The sequence below is a fragment of the Nestor notabilis genome, unplaced genomic scaffold, assembly GCF_000696875.1.
Source record: "Nestor notabilis isolate BGI_N333 unplaced genomic scaffold, ASM69687v1 scaffold32747, whole genome shotgun sequence".
Lineage (NCBI taxonomy): Eukaryota > Metazoa > Chordata > Aves > Psittaciformes > Psittacidae > Nestor > Nestor notabilis.
The window spans coordinates 23445-41865 of record NW_009938382.1 but is presented as its reverse complement, the minus strand read 5'-3'; the positions used below and the strand labels follow the sequence as shown (position 1 = coordinate 41865).

The 18421-nt window shown below is 41.2% G+C and overlaps 1 protein-coding gene across 2 annotated transcripts in view; it reads left to right on the top strand.

Moving 5' to 3' along the window:
* ATG16L1 (autophagy related 16-like 1 (S. cerevisiae)) overlaps positions 1 to 17685 on the top strand; it is a 19534-nt gene extending 1849 nt beyond the window's left edge. The window contains exons 2-17 of one of the 2 annotated variants that reach the window (XM_010019294.1): positions 125 to 230; positions 1680 to 1753; positions 1954 to 2205; positions 3091 to 3156; positions 5591 to 5677; positions 6421 to 6477; positions 7427 to 7529; positions 10049 to 10154; positions 10268 to 10338; positions 11593 to 11664; positions 13899 to 14019; positions 14847 to 14952; positions 15492 to 15641; positions 16083 to 16130; positions 16500 to 16601; positions 17000 to 17685. In XM_010019294.1, coding sequence (XP_010017596.1) covers positions 125 to 230; positions 1680 to 1753; positions 1954 to 2205; positions 3091 to 3156; positions 5591 to 5677; positions 6421 to 6477; positions 7427 to 7529; positions 10049 to 10154; positions 10268 to 10338; positions 11593 to 11664; positions 13899 to 14019; positions 14847 to 14952; positions 15492 to 15641; positions 16083 to 16130; positions 16500 to 16601; positions 17000 to 17093 — 1615 coding nt within the window. In that variant the 3' untranslated portion in view covers positions 17094 to 17685. The remainder of the gene's footprint in view (positions 1 to 124; positions 231 to 1679; positions 1754 to 1953; positions 2206 to 3090; positions 3157 to 5590; positions 5678 to 6420; positions 6478 to 7426; positions 7530 to 10048; positions 10155 to 10267; positions 10339 to 11592; positions 11665 to 13898; positions 14020 to 14846; positions 14953 to 15491; positions 15642 to 16082; positions 16131 to 16499; positions 16602 to 16999) is intronic. The other variant, XM_010019295.1, reaches the window with a different exon arrangement.
* Positions 17686 to 18421: the final 736 nt, after the last annotated feature.

Sequence of the window (18421 nt, the reverse complement as noted above, 5' to 3'; positions counted from 1 at the left end):
GCAGGAATGACCTGTATCTCTGATGTAGTATGGAAATCTAATGTCTGGAGACTGACTATCAAAGGCACAGAAGTAGTTGGATTTTGGTTTGTGATATGTCGTTTTCCTCTCTCTCAAACTCCAGTCCAGGACATGATGGCACATGGAATGATGCTCAGTTGCAGGAACTGGCACAGCTGAAGATAAAGCATCAAGAGGAGCTGACAGAGCTGCATAAGAAACGTGGCGAGGTTAGAAAGTCTTATTCTGTTTTGTATGGTGCATACATGGCCTATTGTGAACATGACCTTAATTTTATCACGCTTACTCATCACTGTTTTTTCCTCATTTCATGTATCGCCTTTTTAAGCTCCCCATGTCAACGATTAGAATAAACCAGAGATGGCTGGTCTTTAAAACTGACAGCTAGGAGATGAGAGCTTACATTGTCAGCATAGCATGAGTTTTAAGAAGTGCTTAATTTTCTGTTTTCACGAATAAGTTTTTAACTGTATTTATCAGAGGAGGAAGAAACTGTTTAGAGCTGTGCGTGACCACTAGCTCTACATCATCAAGACGGAGTAAGTGAGAGAATAGGTGTGTGGTTTCATTTGTCTCCCTTTGCAGCACCACTGCTACAAAAGAGTGGACAAAACAAACAAGCACAAGGAAAGATTGATGGTGCCATGCTGTTAAACTGAAAAGGGAGTCCTGGTTCTGCTATGTAGATGCAGTAGGGAGCCCAGAGTCCTGTTAGCTATGAGATTTGAGCCTGGAAGAGAGGAAGAGCTGCTATCTCTCTGTTTGGTTGGGTTTTTTTCCTTCCTTTCTCTCTTTTGATCAGAAGATGGGGAAACTTCATCGGCAGAATTGGTTTTTTCAAAATCACAGCAGTGGATTGGATGTGCCAGGGGCTAGGACCTGAATGGTGCGGCAGACTTCTACAGGGAGGCCTGGAAAATGTTATCTTGCTCCTTTTTTCACAGAGGAGACAGCTTTCTACAGGAGGTGTGCACTGACTAATCATAGCACTGAAAATGCCTTCTTTCCCCCCAGCCTGGTACCCTAAGCCACCATCCAGGCAGGCACCCTTCACAAAACTCATTCTTTCTTCTCCCTGGGCACACTGTGGGGCTTACTGCTGCTCCCTGACTGGTTGTCACTACAGACTAACTTGTCATTAGTGCTGGCCTCTGCACCTCTATTTCCTGTCCACTGCAGAGACTCCACCTGCAGCTTTCTTTGTGGGGAAAACCTGTATTTCCAATATGTGAGCTACATGTCTGTTTTGGCCATAGCAGGAATATTTGTTGCTAAGTTATTAGCACTCATTTGTTGGTTTGCTTACTTGGCAATTTTTAGTTTGTGTTGATTTTTCCACTAGTTCAAAAAATAACATTTCTTCCTAATGCATATTCTGTTTGATGTGACTTTATTAAAGAAACTTCTGAGGGAAGGGGCGAAAGATCAAAGGACAGTAATCTTTTGACATCTCATTTTGAAAGTGGATTCTCTGATTTAATGACCTGTGTGATAGGTGAAGTCCACAGATCTGTATAGGAAGCTGTGAAAGAAGACCTGAAAGATCTGCTCCATGCTTGTTGTCTTAGATTGCTCTCTACTCCTGCTGGTTGCTGCTCAGTGTGTGTTTTCCAGCTGGCACCCCTGCGTTTTGTAATGTTATTTTCTCCTTTCTCTAGTTGGCCCAGTCTGTAATTGATCTGAATAACCAAATGCAGCAGAAGGACAGAGAGATGCAGATGAATGAAGCAAAGTGAGTAGAAACTGTTTCTTCGTCTGTGTGGTTGATATGAGATTCAGACTTCTGGTTGAGTTATTTATTAGTGTTATATTCTCTTAGAGTTTTAGTCATGGGCTAAAAATTCCTTTGTTAGGCATTGTGCAAAGAGCACAAAGGTGATGGCATATGTCCCAAAGGAGATCCTCATGGTTTTGTATATTTTGTTGTTCCAGGATTGCAGAGTATTTACAAAAGATCTCTGAACTGGAAACAGAGTGCCAGGAATTGCGTAGCAAACTGCAAGATCTTGAGCGAGCTAATCAGACACTGAAAGATGAATATGATGCTCTCCAGATCACCTTCAATGCCTTGGAGGAGAAACTGAGGAAAACTACTGAAGACAACCAGGAGTTGGTCTCGCGTTGGATGGCAGAGAAAGCACAAGAAGCCAATCGTTTGAATGCAGAAAATGAAAAGGATTCAAGGTGAGATTGATGACCTCTGTTTGATAAACAACTTTGCAATATATTTTTGAATAATAAGTGCATAGAGTAAAACCAGAGTTAGTTTGGACTGAGGTCTCTCTATTCTTGCATAACATTAAAATCCAGAACTTTGTGTTCATCCTTCTGGCCAACACAGATGGATGCTTTGCAAAAACATTCCTGTCACTTAAATGGATAAAACATGTTCTTTTGTTTCTTGAGAAACATTTAACTATGGCCTGTAGATCATAAATCAGATAGAAACTGTTGGGGCTTTTTGCTGGTATTAGATTTGACCTTCTCTTGTTTATATTACATCTTGATACTATTTGAAGTTTTATCTTTTTTGGACTTAACCAACTTAAGTGTTTTTTGCATTCTTCTCAAAAGAGCAGATGCCATGGGACTGACCTACATGTAACTTGCAAAAATAAGTCCGCAGGTTTTCTTTTTTCACTCTTGTAAAATAGTATTTTTTCTTTTGAATTGCTTCAGCTTGCTTGCCAGCTAACAATACTTGGGAGTCTAAGAGTTGTAATTCAGGTTTCATAGTACTTGGCAGTTTTGTATTTCCCAACAATCATTGTATTACTAATATAATTACTATTTTTGCAAGTTCTTGCACTCCAAGCAAATCCTCATTCTTGTGGGTCATAAAGGGCCATAGGTATATTTAGCTTTATTCCCTCACTTGATTGACTTTGTCCTTTGCTATTCACAATAAGAAAACTGCCTCTCCTGCACTGAGTATCTTGCAAAGCAGGATAAAATTAGGGTAGTGGTCTGATTTGCCCGTCAAAACTGTGCAGGGTAACCTTTGGAATGGGTTTAAGGAGTTTTGGTGTGGTTTTGGTTTTCAAATCACCTTGCTACCTTCTCTCTTAGGAGACGACAAGCCAGGCTGCAGAAGGAGCTAGCAGAAGCTGCTAAAGAACCCCTGCCTGTTGAACCGTAAGCAGTCTTGATTTATAGTCTCCTTCATCACTTCATGCTTTGGTTTTATGCAGATGCATGATATATGGTATTTTTGATACTTCTAAATTTGGTGAAGTAGAGGAGTGTTTAAACTTTGGTGTAAAGTCAAAAATGTACAGTAACTCTTCCTACTTAAACTTTCAGAAGAAGGAGCTCTGTTACGACTAAAAATAGTTGCTTGGACTGAAAGTCACAAGAGTTGTTCATATGGTGAATATATGTTGTTATCTCAGCATTAAAACATTTATTATGCAGTGCCTTTGGTCTTCAGAAGAGTTTTTCAGTTGTGCACTCTGCAGATGCCTGCATTTCCAAGTGTTAGGCTACAAATCTGTTCAAGGATTACCTATAGGAACAGGTACTGAATGAGTTAAGGTGGGTGAAAGTATACTTCCATAGTGGGAGATATTTTTTTCTGTAGGGGAAAAAAAAAAAGGTAGACGTGGAGTTACTTTTCCTCGCAAGCCAGAGATAAATCTCTTTAGTCTCTTGTTCTTTGCACTGCTGTGTTTGCTCCTAGGTAGTGTTTAATCAGGTGACTGAAGTGGGAGGCTGGTAGTATAGGTGCTTTGCACCATGTAGATAAGGTTATTGGCACTTGTTTTAGCCAAATCCAGGAAAACTGCATGGCCGACTAACTATCAACAGCTGCATTATTACTGAATACCACTGAGAGTGTCTTCAGAGCACAGTAACAGAGCAGTGTGCAGGCTTTTCCTTGGTATCTGTTGTCTTTGTAAACACACAGAGAATATCTTAGAACTTTAAGCTCTTAAATAAATAATGTTGCGCTTTGAAGGAAAACACACGTACTATGTCTGTGGCCATTTTCTCTATTAAGCTTCTTCCTCTCTGTTACCCAAAGTGAGACCTTCCTATCTTAGTCCTGAGCTCAGGGGTAGCTGTAGCACAGCAGCTTGAATTTTTATTTCCTGTTGTGGTGGGGATGGCGGTCTCTGTGTTACAGAAATTATTTCAAAGAAGATACTGAGAAGTTAAAGAAAAAAAGCCTGTTAAAATCTATAAAATAATTGTTTCTGTAAACAACTCAAACTCTGCTTCACAGATGTGTTTGGTTCTTTTCTGATTTTGTAATTTTAGAGGGTTTGTGTTATATAAATGTGCTGCTTACTAAAGGGGGAGATTGCAGCATTTCAAGAAGCGTTGCCTGGTGTTTATATTCCCTTCAAAAATAGGTTAAGTTAACATGGAAAGTTCTTTAGCTACACACTAATTTTTAAAATCTAAAGTTTGAGCTATTAAAAGAAATGTCAGCAGAACTTGATAGTGTTTTATTGAAATCTCAGCCTGATATTTTAAATCAGAGTATGTATTTTCCATAGCCTTTTCATACATGCTGTCCTCCAGAATCTTAGAACTCAAAGTACAGCTGTATTCTGAAATGAGATTAAAAATGGCCCCATCCTCTCCAATTCTTTTGCAGCTGAGTGATAACTGATGGCAGGAATTGGTTTATTTCTTCTTAAGTGCTGAATTTAAACTTCCTGTTCAGTTGGCATCAGGTTGATAAAGTGTGTTTAAAAATAGCTTGTCCTGCAAAATCAGCAGTGGAAGAAAAATCATCATTGAAGGGAAAAAATACTACACTGTCAGATTCCATGATGACTAACAGGGAAAAACCTAGGATTGGATGAGTACTTGAGCTGGATTCATTTAGAATATATGTATTGGACCCTCACACTTCTGTGCAGTCATAAACCAACACTTCAATGAAGTGAACCAAAACATCCCCTGTATTTAATGGAGCAAAACCTGAAGTACAGCCATATAGAAGAAAATATCAGAATTCTTTGGTGTGGATGATCAAGGAAAATTCAAACTCTTGTGGTTTTTTTATACATCCGTGTTTTGGAACAGCAAAAAAGGTGCTGTGAAAATAGGGTACCACTCATATCTGGGGTTGCAGTAACTCATGTTTTTGCTGTTCTCTAACTGTTCCAGCAACTATTCACTCCACAGGAAAGTCTTGCTCAGATGTGATAGGTCATTATAATGCCATCTGTAATGCTGCAAGCTGAAATATAATGCCTGGAATGGATGCTTGGCAACAGAACCCATAACCATTCAACCCTGTTGTCAGTGAAGAGTGTAATTAGCGGCTGCAAAGTAAAAATAAAAAACAAAGCCTGAAATTTAGGTGCATATACTTGTTTGCAGATATTGTATATTAAATGTAGTATCTCTGGTAGTGACAGCCAGATCAGCATTTGTGTTGTCTGGATCTACCTATGTGTTGCTACACCTAAATAAACATAGATGTGGATTGGGTGCAGGCACTTGCAGACCCTGGAACATGTCATCCATTCAGTTCATATACATCAGCAAGCAGGTGGTTTCCATAAGAAGCTCTGGCTGACTGAAAACGAGGTGTTTTCTCTCCCTTCAGCAGGGATGATGATATCGAAGTGCTTGCAGATGAAACCTCTGACACAGCTGAGGAGACGTCTCCAGTGCGAGCTGTCAGCCGAACATCCAGGTTTGTAGGCCAAAAGATTTCTGTACCATGTCACTGAGGAACAACAAGGGGTGTGAGAGAGTTGGAACTATGCTACTTAAGGTTCTTACTTGCCTTTAGCTGGAACAGAGTTTAGTACTTCCACCAGAGAAGAACACTCCCGTGCTGTGTTCTCTGATACCATGCTATAGAGACGCTGTTTTTCCTTTGCTGTTCTAACTAAATTACGCTAGTGTCTGAAAAATCTGTGTTTGATCTTAAAACCAGAGGTTTAAAAACAAAATAGGCACTAGCATGGGTTTTACAGTGCCTGTTGGATTATGTCTCTGTGAGTATACAAAGTATCAATGTGACTTTGCAAATAGCCAGGTTTTTGGATTTAGCCGTAATGCTGCAAATAATCTTCAGCTATATTAAATGCCTCTTTTTCTTCCATTAAAATAGCAGTGAGTGGAAAGTAAGAGGTAGTTACATGAGAGCACAGATTAACTTGGCTGAAACTTCAGACTTCTTGTATCTGAAGCCAGTAATTCACAAGGTGGAGGTTGAGGGGAAATTGAAGGAACTCCACTTGCAGATTGTGTCCTGAGTTGTAGTTACTGGTGACTTTTGAACTGATGCCTGCCTCTGGTGTTTTCTGTCTTTGGACTGGGTCTGCAGGGGAGGGAGTCTTTCCAGAGACTTGTTGCTATGAAATGTATTTGTGTTGATCTTTATGTGGAGAAGCTATTCACAAGGTTTAAACCTGTCCTCCCCTCCTTCAGTAAGCGACTCTCCCAGCCAGCTGGAGGCCTTCTGGACTCTATCACTAATATCTTTGGGTAGGTTAGAACACTTTCACCTCTTTGTTTTGTATATTGGTTTAAATGTACGCCAAAATCTTGGTGATGCAGGGAATACAAACAATAATTTCAGCTTTCTTCTAGCTTCTGCCTTTCTTTTTCTTTTCTTTTTTGTTCTCCTCAACTTCCTGTCTCTTCCATCTTGCCGTGTGCTGACCTCTGACCTTTCCCTCCAGTCTGTCTGAGTCTCCCCTTTTGGGACACCAATCTTCTGATGCTGCCAGGTGAAATCATTATCCACTCTTAGTCCAGCATGTGATTGTACTCCATTGACATAACATGGAACCTAGCTGCATTATCCTGATTAGATTTCAGATGTTGATAACAATGGCTAGAAACTGTCTACAGTTAGAGAGGCAATGAGCCCCTCTGTGGAGAGAATACATGGAGTTTGCTCTTACTTTCCACTGCACTTTGCTCCTTTAATAGGGTTGCTTAAGTCATTGGGTTCTGTGCTTAGGCTCCAGCGTGGAGCCACTCCTTCTAAGTTAAGCTCTGCTTTAGGTGGGCAGTCTTTGGTTAAAGCCTGAGCTTTTGAATGGAGCATTTTGCTGCCTGGGAGGTAGTGCTGCAATGGTGTTGAGTTTCCCTAGGCATAATGGTGGAGTTGCACTCTCTCCAGTTGAACTCAGCTGCAGTTATTCCTATGTTTCTCTTTCCTATTAACAAATAAAAAAAGTCTGCTCCAAAATTAGGTCAGTAATTAGTTCAGGTAACTTATCTGGCATACTATGAAATACCTGAGGCCGCAGTGGATGTAGCATTATGACATGTAATTTTTGAAAGGTGGGATAAAAGTTAAAAACTCCTCCCCCCATTTATTATTCGCTGTGCAGTGTAGTTAAATGACAGGTACAGATATTGATGACCTCAAGAGAAACAGCATTCACTTCTCATTTTAAGATATTTCCACTTTGTTTCATCTCAGGAGACGTTCTTTGTCCTCATTCCCTGCTCCCCAGGACAACGTAGAGCCACATCCAGGTGCCAGTAAAGAAGTGAGAGTACCCACTACTGCCATATGTGTCTTTGTAAGTATGGAAGGAATTCTTGGATTTACTAATCCTTTTACTGTCTTTGGAGGAAGTGAATTCTATCTATGTGGGAACAGATCTCCCAAAACTTTCTGCTAATATTTCTGAACAAGAAGGAATTTGTGATTTGGTAGCATAGTTTGTCCCATTTAATCCTTAGTCCAAACGCTTCTCAGAGCAAATGTGCTTGATGTCTTGTCATATTGAGGTCAATGATGACTTAGTAAAAGGTCTGAGGGCACAGGGGAATTACACTTCATTACCCTCCTGGCTCCCAGCAGTCCCTGTTCTGTCATGCCATAGTAGAGCTATGACTGAGGAAGAGATTGCTGACAGTTTGGGATTAATTCAGTTCCAGTTCTCCACAGTGAAGGGGGTTGTGGCACTGAATGTCATCCAACAGAACTGGTTAAGAGGAGCTCATGGTAGTGGGGTGTCTTTGTTTGTTGTGTGTGATCTAAAGTTTTCAAGCTGAGACCTCTTTTATGTGTTGTTTTGGCCTCACAAGGTCAAACTTAAATTTCCGTGAAGGGCATTGCCTTCTGAATGAAAGATATTGGGGTAAATTGTCTTGCACTGTAGCTGCTTGTTTGAACACTCCTCTTGAGCTTTCACAGGCACTCCAGTGCTGGATGTGGATATTTATGGATATGAAATGACTTTTTTTCATCCAGAGTAAGAGTGGCTCACGGCAGTATGGAGGCTTGTGTATTCCTAGCCTGTCCTGTTACCATCTTCTCCAGTGGAGGAGGTGTGGAGGGGGTACCAGTATTAATTTAAGTGAAAATAGGGTCATAACTTAAGTGACAGCCTGGTGCTGGCTTGAGTAGGGAGCATCAGAGGTGTTCTTGGTAGCAGTATGTGTTGCAACCTCTCTCCTCTTCTGGCTATGTACAGCAAGCAGAGTTGATGAACAGACATAATCCTGGCTACTTTCATCATAGAAGGTATGGGAAAGCTGTATATGTGAGGTTATGCTGTTTTCACCTTGATCTTCTCTATTGTCATCTGAATTTCCAAGAGCAGTGCAGCCTGTCTTCCTGATAGAGAGGCAAACCACAGTAGACTACGCTGACCCCCTAGTCTTGACAGTGTGGGGAGTGCTGCCCCATTCCAATTTCCCATCTTGCAGCAGGACTAGGAACAGCTGCAGTAGTAAGCCTGTCAGGCTGTGGCACTATGGAGGTAATATGTGGTTAGCACTGCAGCACTTAGAGGAAAAATTCCCTACTATTGAATGAGAATCCATATGATCCTTCTGGAGGTGATCTGTGTTACATTTTAGCTCCTGTGTTTGGAGCCCAGGTGGAGGTGAGGACATGCCTAGGTCCAGCAGATCATTCTAGGTATTAATGCAAGGACTGTGTGCCAGAGGTTTGGCAGATATAGGGAGCAGACCAGGCTCACTTCCTGAGAGATGAGTAGTAGAACAGGCTTGAGAAAGTGAAGGTAGTCACTTCAACCACTATTCTCAGGCATAGTTTCTAGGCAAGACCTTTGACCAGTTTTGTTCTGAATGGCTCTTCTGCACTTGTAGAAAGATCAGATTTGAAGTGTGATGACCCCTAAATATGAGCTGGCAGACCAAATTCAAGCAACAAGTTCCAGAAAAATACAAGTTTCCAGAAAAATGGATCTTGAAAGAACAGTTACTGAAAATGCTTAAAAAGGAATGCAGCAAATGAATTAAGGATGTGGTATTAATACCATGTGGTAAGTAGTATAAAGCTGTGAAATTAACAAGGGATAAAAAAGGAAGGAATCTTGAATTTTCATAGGTTTTAAAAGGTGAAGAATCACTATTAAGTGGCCAGCTCTAGTTTCAAAACATTAAAGCTGTGAGAAAGCCGGGGTGCAGGAATGTCACTGCACTTGCAGGTAGGAACCATGGCTTAAGCCCAAGTTCTCATTGAGAGAAGGTATTGTCACAATTGTGCTGGTACTGCTAAAGCACCAATAAAAAGTAGCATTATCACCAGTACAGTAAATGAATGCAGTTAATCTGTTACACTGTTTTCTAGCAGACTTTCCTAACTCAAGCGTGATTTGATTGTTCTGTGGTTGCATGAACTGATTGGATCATGTTCCATGGCTGGCTCTAGATGGAGAAATGAAAAGTTAGTTTCCTTCTACAGCATATCACCTGTGACTGTTTTCTTCACTTGTTTCCTTTTCTTTTTTCCTGGTGTAACTTTAAAGCCTTACCTTATAATGCCTAAACTTATGAAGCATTGTAAAGCTTCTGGCAGTTTATCATCTCTGTTGAATCCTTGCTAGTGGTTTTTTCTTTATGTGCTTTTGTTTTTACCTTTAGATAAAGATCAGCCCTTTTGCTCTCTCTGCACACCATCAACTATTGCAGAGTTTCAGTCTGTGCCTTTGTTTCCTATTATACTATTAAAAGATCAACAGCTGTGGTTCTGTATAACCTTTAAGTTCTATAGCTTTCTGATCTGTGGGGTTTGGGTCTATGCTAATTTGATTTGGGTGGCTGTTCTGTTCCTCCCACTCCTCAGGATGCACATGATGGGGAGGTGAATGCAGTGCAGTTCAGCCCTGGCTCCCGGTTACTAGCAACAGGAGGCATGGACCGGAGGGTTAAGCTTTGGGAAGTCTTGGGAGGTAATTTTTTTTGCTTTGGGGTATGGTGGGATGCTGAACCAACTCAGAGTTTGCTTTGTGTCAGCTTCTGTTCTAATCTGCTGCTTAAGTTTTGTTCATCTTTCTCTGTGCAGATAGGTGTGAGCCCAAAGGTTCCCTCTCTGGTAGTAACGCTGGGATTACAAGCATAGAATTTGATAGTGCTGTGAGTATCTGAGCAATATCCACTGTTTGTAATTGAGAATAAATTAATTTAATTACATTGTGCTCTGCTATCAGTTACCATTTTAACACTTTGAAAAGTTACTTAAGAATGAGTTAAAATACTTACAAAAGTAACTGCAAATAGTTTAAAATTGTACAAAAGATCTTTATTTGGTATGCTGCAGTCTATAATTCTCTTTTATTTACAATTCAGGAGATGTTATGCAGCTCAGACATTGGCTGTTATGGGCTATTATGGTAAAATTACAATACAGTAGGTTTTGTCTAAAGTAAGAAATTGGTCTCCAGCTTTCCACTAAAGCTGGTATAACAGCATAGAAGCAGCAAGTACTCTGAGGCTTTATTTCTGTGAAGTTTGTTTTCATTAGTGCTCTGCTGAGATCTGTGATGAATAGTAAAAGGTCTGATTACTCTAAAGACTTGCACTTCCACGACCTTTCTTCCCAGCAGTTTCTCACCAGTCGCAGCACAGTAATGGTGTGGCTGGCAGTGTTTGCTGGCACCTTGTGATGTGTGCGGTTCATGCTAACCTGAACTATCAGAGCCATGGCTGGGATCAGCATCCAACAGTCATACTTGAAGGAGTTTGAGGTCTTGGATTGTTCTAACTTAGACATGTGATCTGACTTTCTGCTGAGACCTCTTCCACTGCACACAGACAGTAGACCAAAGCTGACATAACTTCTTCCATTCAGTGATTCTAAGTGCTAAACTTTATTGGTACACCCCCAAAAGGATCCTTGCTCTGGACACTGAGCAGCTCGTTTGACATTTGCTGGCACTGTTAATCTGCAGGAGATACTACCTTTGATTTTGGCAAGTTGCTTGAACAGATCTGAGGCAAGAGCTGCCTGAGGTGAGATGCTAATGGTCTTTGAGATGGACAGGAGTGCAAGCATGAATCTTGTGGTGACAGTTCTCCATCATGGATAACTTTGAAGAGCCCTAAGCCTGAAGTCATGAGCAAGTCAATTTTTCTCTCCTTGGACAGAATTAGGTTTTGGAATCTGTGTTTAAAATATTAGAATTTTACTGAAAATTGCAAGAACTGGGTGAATTCCAGTCTGAGGCCCATCTAAGAGGTCATGTATGCTACTGTAGTTTTCATTTTGTTCTTCTTTTTCCCTTTGCAATATAGCATTAATGTGGTTTTAATGATTTATTGGACATACTTTTGAGTTTAATTTGCGTATTGACTAGCAGAAGTAGTTTTCAATTAATCTTGTGTTCACAGGGTTCTTACCTCTTAGCAGCTTCAAATGACTTTGCCAGCAGAATCTGGACGGTTGATGACAATCGATTACGGGTGAGTCTCTTAAAGGCAAAGCAGTACTCAGGCTGTTGCGGTCTTGTATTTCCAGTATTGTCTAATGGAAACATGGTGATTTTTGGAAGCTGGGCATTTGCAGACAGTTTAAATAGTTCTTTAGTTAACAGGATCTTGTTTTCTTAAGGGTCTTCAGAGCAAGACGTAGAATACAGTATTGGTCTCTGCACAGCCTTGCAGGAAACTCCAGTTACTGCATATTTTCACATTATAGTCTGTGTCTGTTCCATCCCCCCCGCAACCTAAGAGATTTTTGCAAACCCTTTTGTGGAAATTTAAATGCTTCTTATGGTCTGTTGAGAGTCACTTCAGTAGTCCTCTCCTTGGATTGAGGCTAAAATATTGAAGAGCTTTGCAGAAGACAAAGAGGGATTCTTTTGTTGTAACTCAGGAGCAGCATTCTTGGAGTCTTTTGTCTAGTTTTTAAAGGCAGCCAGCCAAAAAGTGCTTGACTTGATTCTTGGTGTCTTTTGATAGATTTCCCCCTCTCCTCCCAATTTCTTTGTACTCATGTTCTTCTCCAGTATTTAGCTCTAGTTTAAAGAAGGATTCTCCTTTGGCCAAAAGAAAAGCTTCTTTTCAGCTTTCTAAGAGTGTTTTTATTGTCATTCCTTTGTACACTTTTCCTCAACTTTTTGTTTTAGGAAGATGCTACTTTGATGTACTGAATCTTCTGACATTTTACATGCTAGATATAACCTGAAGTTGCACTGTGATTCACTGGGTAGTTCTCAGTATTGAGAAGTCAGGTCTCAGTTAGGAAAGTGAAGAATACTGGTTCTTCTGCAGTTTCTGTTTGGCTGCAAAACCTACTGTTGGATGTGAATTATAGTGAGTAAAAGTTTAACAGACTAGAGACTACTCACTACATGAAGTTAGTTATCCCTGCAAACATCCACTTGGCTTCACAGTATCTTCCTGTAGTTCTTTTGGTGTCCTTGGTGACTACCAGCTTTGGGCAAGTGCATTCACTGTTTGCTGAGAATAGGACATTCTTTGTTTTGAGTGTGTGTGGTATAGGTTTCTTATGGCTTGCACATAAGCAGGAGGCAATGAAGCTGAAATCGTGGTAAATTTTGCTAAAAAATCCCTACTTAAATGCAAATATCTGTATGCAATGACTGTGCAGCAAGAGCAAAAGATTGATACAGAGCGAAAGTTCAGATCCTCCTTTCTGGAATTCGTGTCCTTAAGACAAAGTGGGTTTTATGGGATGATTCATTCTTTCAGTTTGAACTGGTTTTTATCAGGTTTGCTTGTTTTTCCCAAACTTCGCTCCCATTCCTTTCCATTCTTAAGGGGTTTTCTTTTGTATTTCCCAAGCCCAGATCACTCTGTGTAATTTGATACTCCTTTGAGTATCAGGGAAAAAAAGATAAATCTAACTACATGCCAAAGACTTCTCCCGTTTTTCACAATTCTTACCTATAGAATCACAGACTGGTTTGGGTTGAAGGGACCTTAAAGCTCATCCAGTTCCAACCCCTACCACAGGCAGGGACACCTTCCACTAGAGCAGGTTGCTCCAAGCCCCTGTGTCCAACCTGGCCTTGAACACTGCCAGGGATGGGGCAGCCACAGCTTCCCTGGGCACCCTGTGCCAGTGTCTCGTCATGTGTCTCACTTCAGTCATTCATTATCTGTTTTGTGGTTTAGGTGTGTGAATATGCATCAATTCAAAGTGAATGTGGTTCATGTTCTTCTCAGCCCCATAAACTGCTGCAGGGAGTTTTTCTGAGATCTCTGGTTGTTTCAAGCGCAAAGATAATAACGTTTGAGACTAGACAACCTGTTGTATCCTTCACAGAAGCTCATTATAAAAACCTGAAGGCACAATTTCCATTTTCAGCTTGCTTTAACCCTCTCTTCTCATAGCTCCTGCAAGGCTGGGTTGCAGTTTCCATCTGTCTCGAAATGTAGGTGTATGGAGGGAATGAAGCTTGCAGGTTCCCTGAGTTGACAGAGGAACTGCAGCCTAAGGTGACCTGTGTCTCCCAGCTTCAGGCTGAACTCTGTAGTACTGACATTCCTACTCAGTGTTAATCCCGGTGTTTAACTATAATGGTTTATATTTTTTCTCCAAGCAATGAAGTACATATTCCAGTTATGATTTAAGATTGTCTTTGAGTTATTAAATAGCAGAACTAGTAAGCTACGGGGAGAGGGAGCAAGTGGAACTGTGCAATTTTACCATGTCCATCTCTCATCCTCAGCACACCCTGACAGGTCACAGTGGCAAAGTTCTGTCAGCCAAGTTCTTGCTGGACAATGCACGCATTGTTTCAGGAAGTCATGACCGGACCCTCAAGCTCTGGGACCTCCGCAGCAAAGTTTGTAAGGAAACCCAACTTCTGTCTTTCATCCATGTTCTATGTTTCTGCTAAATGTCAATAGACGTCTGACAGCTAGATTATTTCATCTGCTTGCTAGTCTAAAAATAAGCAAAAACTAGCAGCCATCCCATCTTGTGGTGTTATTCAAGTAACTGGATTCTTTCTGTCTGTTACCTGAAATAAGAATAAGAAAGCATGTGTATGCAGGAAGCTCTGCTAATGCTATTACATTAACAGCAGCTGTGTTCTGTGACTGTTCTTTGTTAGGCTGGGGGTGGGTATTTTAGTCTACAAATTTGGTGCCAGGTCAGTTTTTAACCCTAAGATGGATGGAAATGTCTCTTGGAAGTGTACAAAAAACTCACATGAAGGGAATGCTAGGATCCAGATTTTTCTTTGGGAGAAACACCTTATTTCCTTGGCCTTTCTCCTATTTGTGGTTCTTAAACATGCTTGCTCTGAGAGAGAAGTGAAGATTCAAGGTTACCTTGATACCTGGACTGCAAACATAGGTCAAGGACACAGTTCCATGTTGTTCAACAGTAGCAAATTATAGCTGTCTAAATACCAAGTGGAAGTAAAGCAGTTCTCTTGGGAGCATTTAAAGGGATATTAGCCACAGCAAAGGAGATTGAGAAGGGCAGAGAGGTTGTTGAAGACTTAAATCAGGATTACTCTAAGACAGAATTTGTCTGCCCTGTGGCACTCCTTGGACACTGCTGTGTGACCATTGTGTGTGCATGTGGTATAATGGTTATTTTCTGTCTGTCTTCATCAGTCTGTACAGCATAAATTTCAGTGTGTCCCCATTGACTTCTCTTTTTTTAGGTATAAAAACAGTGTTTGCAGGATCTAGCTGCAATGACATCGTATGTACTGAGCAATGTGTAATGAGTGGACATTTTGATAAGAAAATTCGTTTCTGGGACATCAGGTAAAACTATTGTTAAGAGAGCTTATAGTGTAGGAATGGTTATGGGATTGCTGTCCGAGTGTAATCTGAACTAGGGAACTCTTCTTCCTGAGCTTGGAAGCTAATGAGATGTTACAAGAGTTGCAGAAGGCCACTGAAAGAGACTTTTGTTACTACTTTTGAATTGTTTGCTGGTTTAGGTTTGGGATTTTTTGGGGGAGGAAACACCATTTCTTTTCTGAAAGGCAGTCTGCTTTCTTGTAAATATTTTGCATTGGTTTGTATTTGTCATTCTAGACACTATTTAGCTTTTCAGAGGGTGGTGTTGTGAGGAAAGTAGTATCTAATTGTTAGATAACTGGAAATGCTATCCACAAAGTGAGATCTAGGTTGGACAGGAACCAAAATGTGAGAGTAAACCAGTAAACCTTTTTCTCCTCCTCTTCCACGTTGGGAGAAGTCAAAACTTTAATGTGGAGGCCGTTTAGGTTCTGGATGCTGGTTTACCCTTTCTTTTTTTCTATCTTTTATTCTTTTTCTTTCCTTCTTTATGTCTTTAGGACCGAAACCATAGTAAAAGAACTGGAGCTGCTTGGAAGAATCACAGCTCTGGACCTGAACTCAGAGCGAACAGAGCTTTTGACCTGTTCCCGTGATGATCTACTAAAGATCATTGATCTGCGTGTTAGTGCTGTCAAACAGACATTCAGGTGAGAGTGTTCTCCACTGAAATTATGAATTTCAGTACTTTTGGGTTGCAGAGTGCTCTCAGTGCTGGAGTGTTTGTCAGTATCTCCATGGAGAGAGCAGTCTCCTAGATTTCTTTTTTACATGGTTAGCTCTCTCAAGTCTTTAACAGCAAAGATCTGCTCTGGTGGATCTTTTCATTTACCTCTTTAAAGAAGATAGCTTGGCTTACAAGTCTTTGGCCTAAAGGACAGAATTTCTTCAGGTGCAGTTGAGAGTGGGTTTATGAGAAATGTAAATTGTGATAAAGGGATACTGGAGCTTATTCCAAACCTCTTGTAGAAATCCTCATACACTCTTTAGTGAGAACCTGCAGCCCATCTTCTTATATATACTCTTTAGTGAGAACCTGCAGCCCATCTTCTTATAAATGAATTTATAATTATCTGATTCTAACTTTTCAGTGCCCAGGGATTCAAATGTGGCTCTGACTGGACGAGAGTTGTGTTCAGGTAAGGTCAGATATGTAAGCAAGATATCTGATAAATCTTCCCCCAGTGAAAGTCAGTGATTCCTGGTGCTTGACTGCGTTGTCCCCATTTACAGCTACAATAACTGGGGCAAAGCTTGTGATTTGGCCAAGGTTACCTCTTGGTCAAGACAGAGTATATCTGTAGATGTTGATCCAATAGGTTGGAAACTTTCTGATTTTAGAGGGCTTTCACATTTGAGTGTTAGCAGCTGGTAATACAAAACTCTTGAAAGACTTTAAAGCCAAATTGATTGCTTAGGAAGTTGGGGGTGAAGTGATATTATGCATGCTGATGAATTGCTGACTTGAAAATTGTTCTCTGCCTTCTGCACCTGCTCTGATCTCATAGCCCTGATGGTAACTATGTGGCTGCTGGTTCAGCTGATGGGGCCCTTTACATCTGGAATGTGCTCACTGGGAAATTGGAGAGGACACTAGCAAAGCATCACAGGTGAGGGGAAGCTGGCCATATAATCTAAAGCAGGTATCTGGGTTGTGAATCTTGCTGAGCTGTAGAATACATGTAGTTGTACAGCTTTGCAACTTATATTGGGGCGTGAGAATTATTGATATGTAGATTCTTTGTGGATTCCTGGCAGTATTCTATAGCTTGAATTAAGGTTTAATTTGTTAATGTTCAACTTCTTAACCCGAGATAAGATTCTAATAAAGTACATTTAATATATTCTGAAGAAACTGTATCTTTCATAGGCTTATTAAAAGCCCAAGTCTCCTGAGAGCTGGGAAAGTGCTTTTTCTTTGGTAGAGTACTGTAACACTTCATTCCAGTGTTAAGTGCTGGTGTGGAATTCAATGTTTTTGTGAACTTATACCTGGCTTCCATTTCAGTTCTTCCATCAATGCAGTCGCATGGTCACCAGCAGGTGCCCATGTGGTCAGTGTGGACAAAGGAAACAAGGCTGTCCTGTGGTCTGAATTCTGACTGGATGGAGGGTGAAAGGCAGAGCATCTAACACCTCTGAGGATGGTGGTGCTGGTCCGTGGCTGAACAGAATGGAGACCTGAGCCCAGATTCATCCAGAGTCGGGATATTTACCAGCGCATGGGCTTCACTTCCCAGAGGAAAGTTCTAAAGCAATGGAGAAGGAGCCTGAGTCAGAGACTTCTTTTTGCCGTAACTGCACTGTGGCACTCGGACTCAGCAAGGGATTAGCTGCTCTGGATGGAGAATGCTACTTAGTCATGCCTTTACATGAAGTATCTATGCACCAAGTGGAGCTGAAGATACTAATGGGATTCCTCACCAGTCAGCTGTGCCAAATACCCTGTCACACAAATGTATCCAAGCACCTCTGAGTTGGGAATGTTGGAAAGAAGTTACTGTGTATGCTGACTTAATACATGTCCTGTCTCCTGTGTTCTGTTCTTGTGGCCTAGTTCAGGCATGGGGTGAGAAGCTCCTGAAATGTGGAGAGGTCCTAAGTAGCCTGAAGTGTTGGAACAGCTTTTCAAGAGTCTCTTCTGGCAGCTCTGCCTTTGAGTTACCAGCTCAATTCAGATCTGTTCTGATTCTGACACAGGTTTTCCAGCACTGTTGTGTGAACTCTTTGTATCGGTTTCATCTGTTCTTAAGGTGATGGTCCACTGTTCAGGACTTCTGCACCCTTTTGTTAAAATGCCCTTCAACAGCTTGGGTATCACAAAATAGGAGATTTTTAATCTTTTTATTCCACAAGCAGTTTGGTTACTGGGTGTGAGGAGAGAGAAGTTGAGCTTCTGTTGTGCTGCTGTGATAAGGAATGTAGTCATACTGTGACTTCAGTACCGGAATATCCATGTTTGGTCCCTTTTTCTGTTCATCCGTCCTGTCCTGGCGGCTGTCAGTAGAGCACAGGGGAGCAGTGGGGTTAAATCCCAAATCCATGGTTTTGGTGCTGGCAATTCCAGGCCACTTGCCCCCTTCTTGAGCACACGTGCAATATTCCCATTTGCGCTGGAGCCCTCTCTGTGCTACGGAGTGGTGTCTTGACTCTGTTCCTCTTTAAGCCTCCAAAACCATGATGTGGCTGGGTGTGAGCTACCTGGCATACCTTTATCCAGCCAAACCTTTCCACATCATCTGGGCCTCAAGACAAGCCACCAGCGTTTTATTGCCTTTTTATTTGCACTTTATTTTCTTCTTTCCTGATAGTGTTTTACTAAGGAAGTGTGTTCATTGGAGGGACTGGATTAGGGGGCAGCTGCTATAACAGGCATCTCTCTAACCTAGCCTTTGTTCAGACACTTTCTGCAGAGGGGAATTAGAGTATA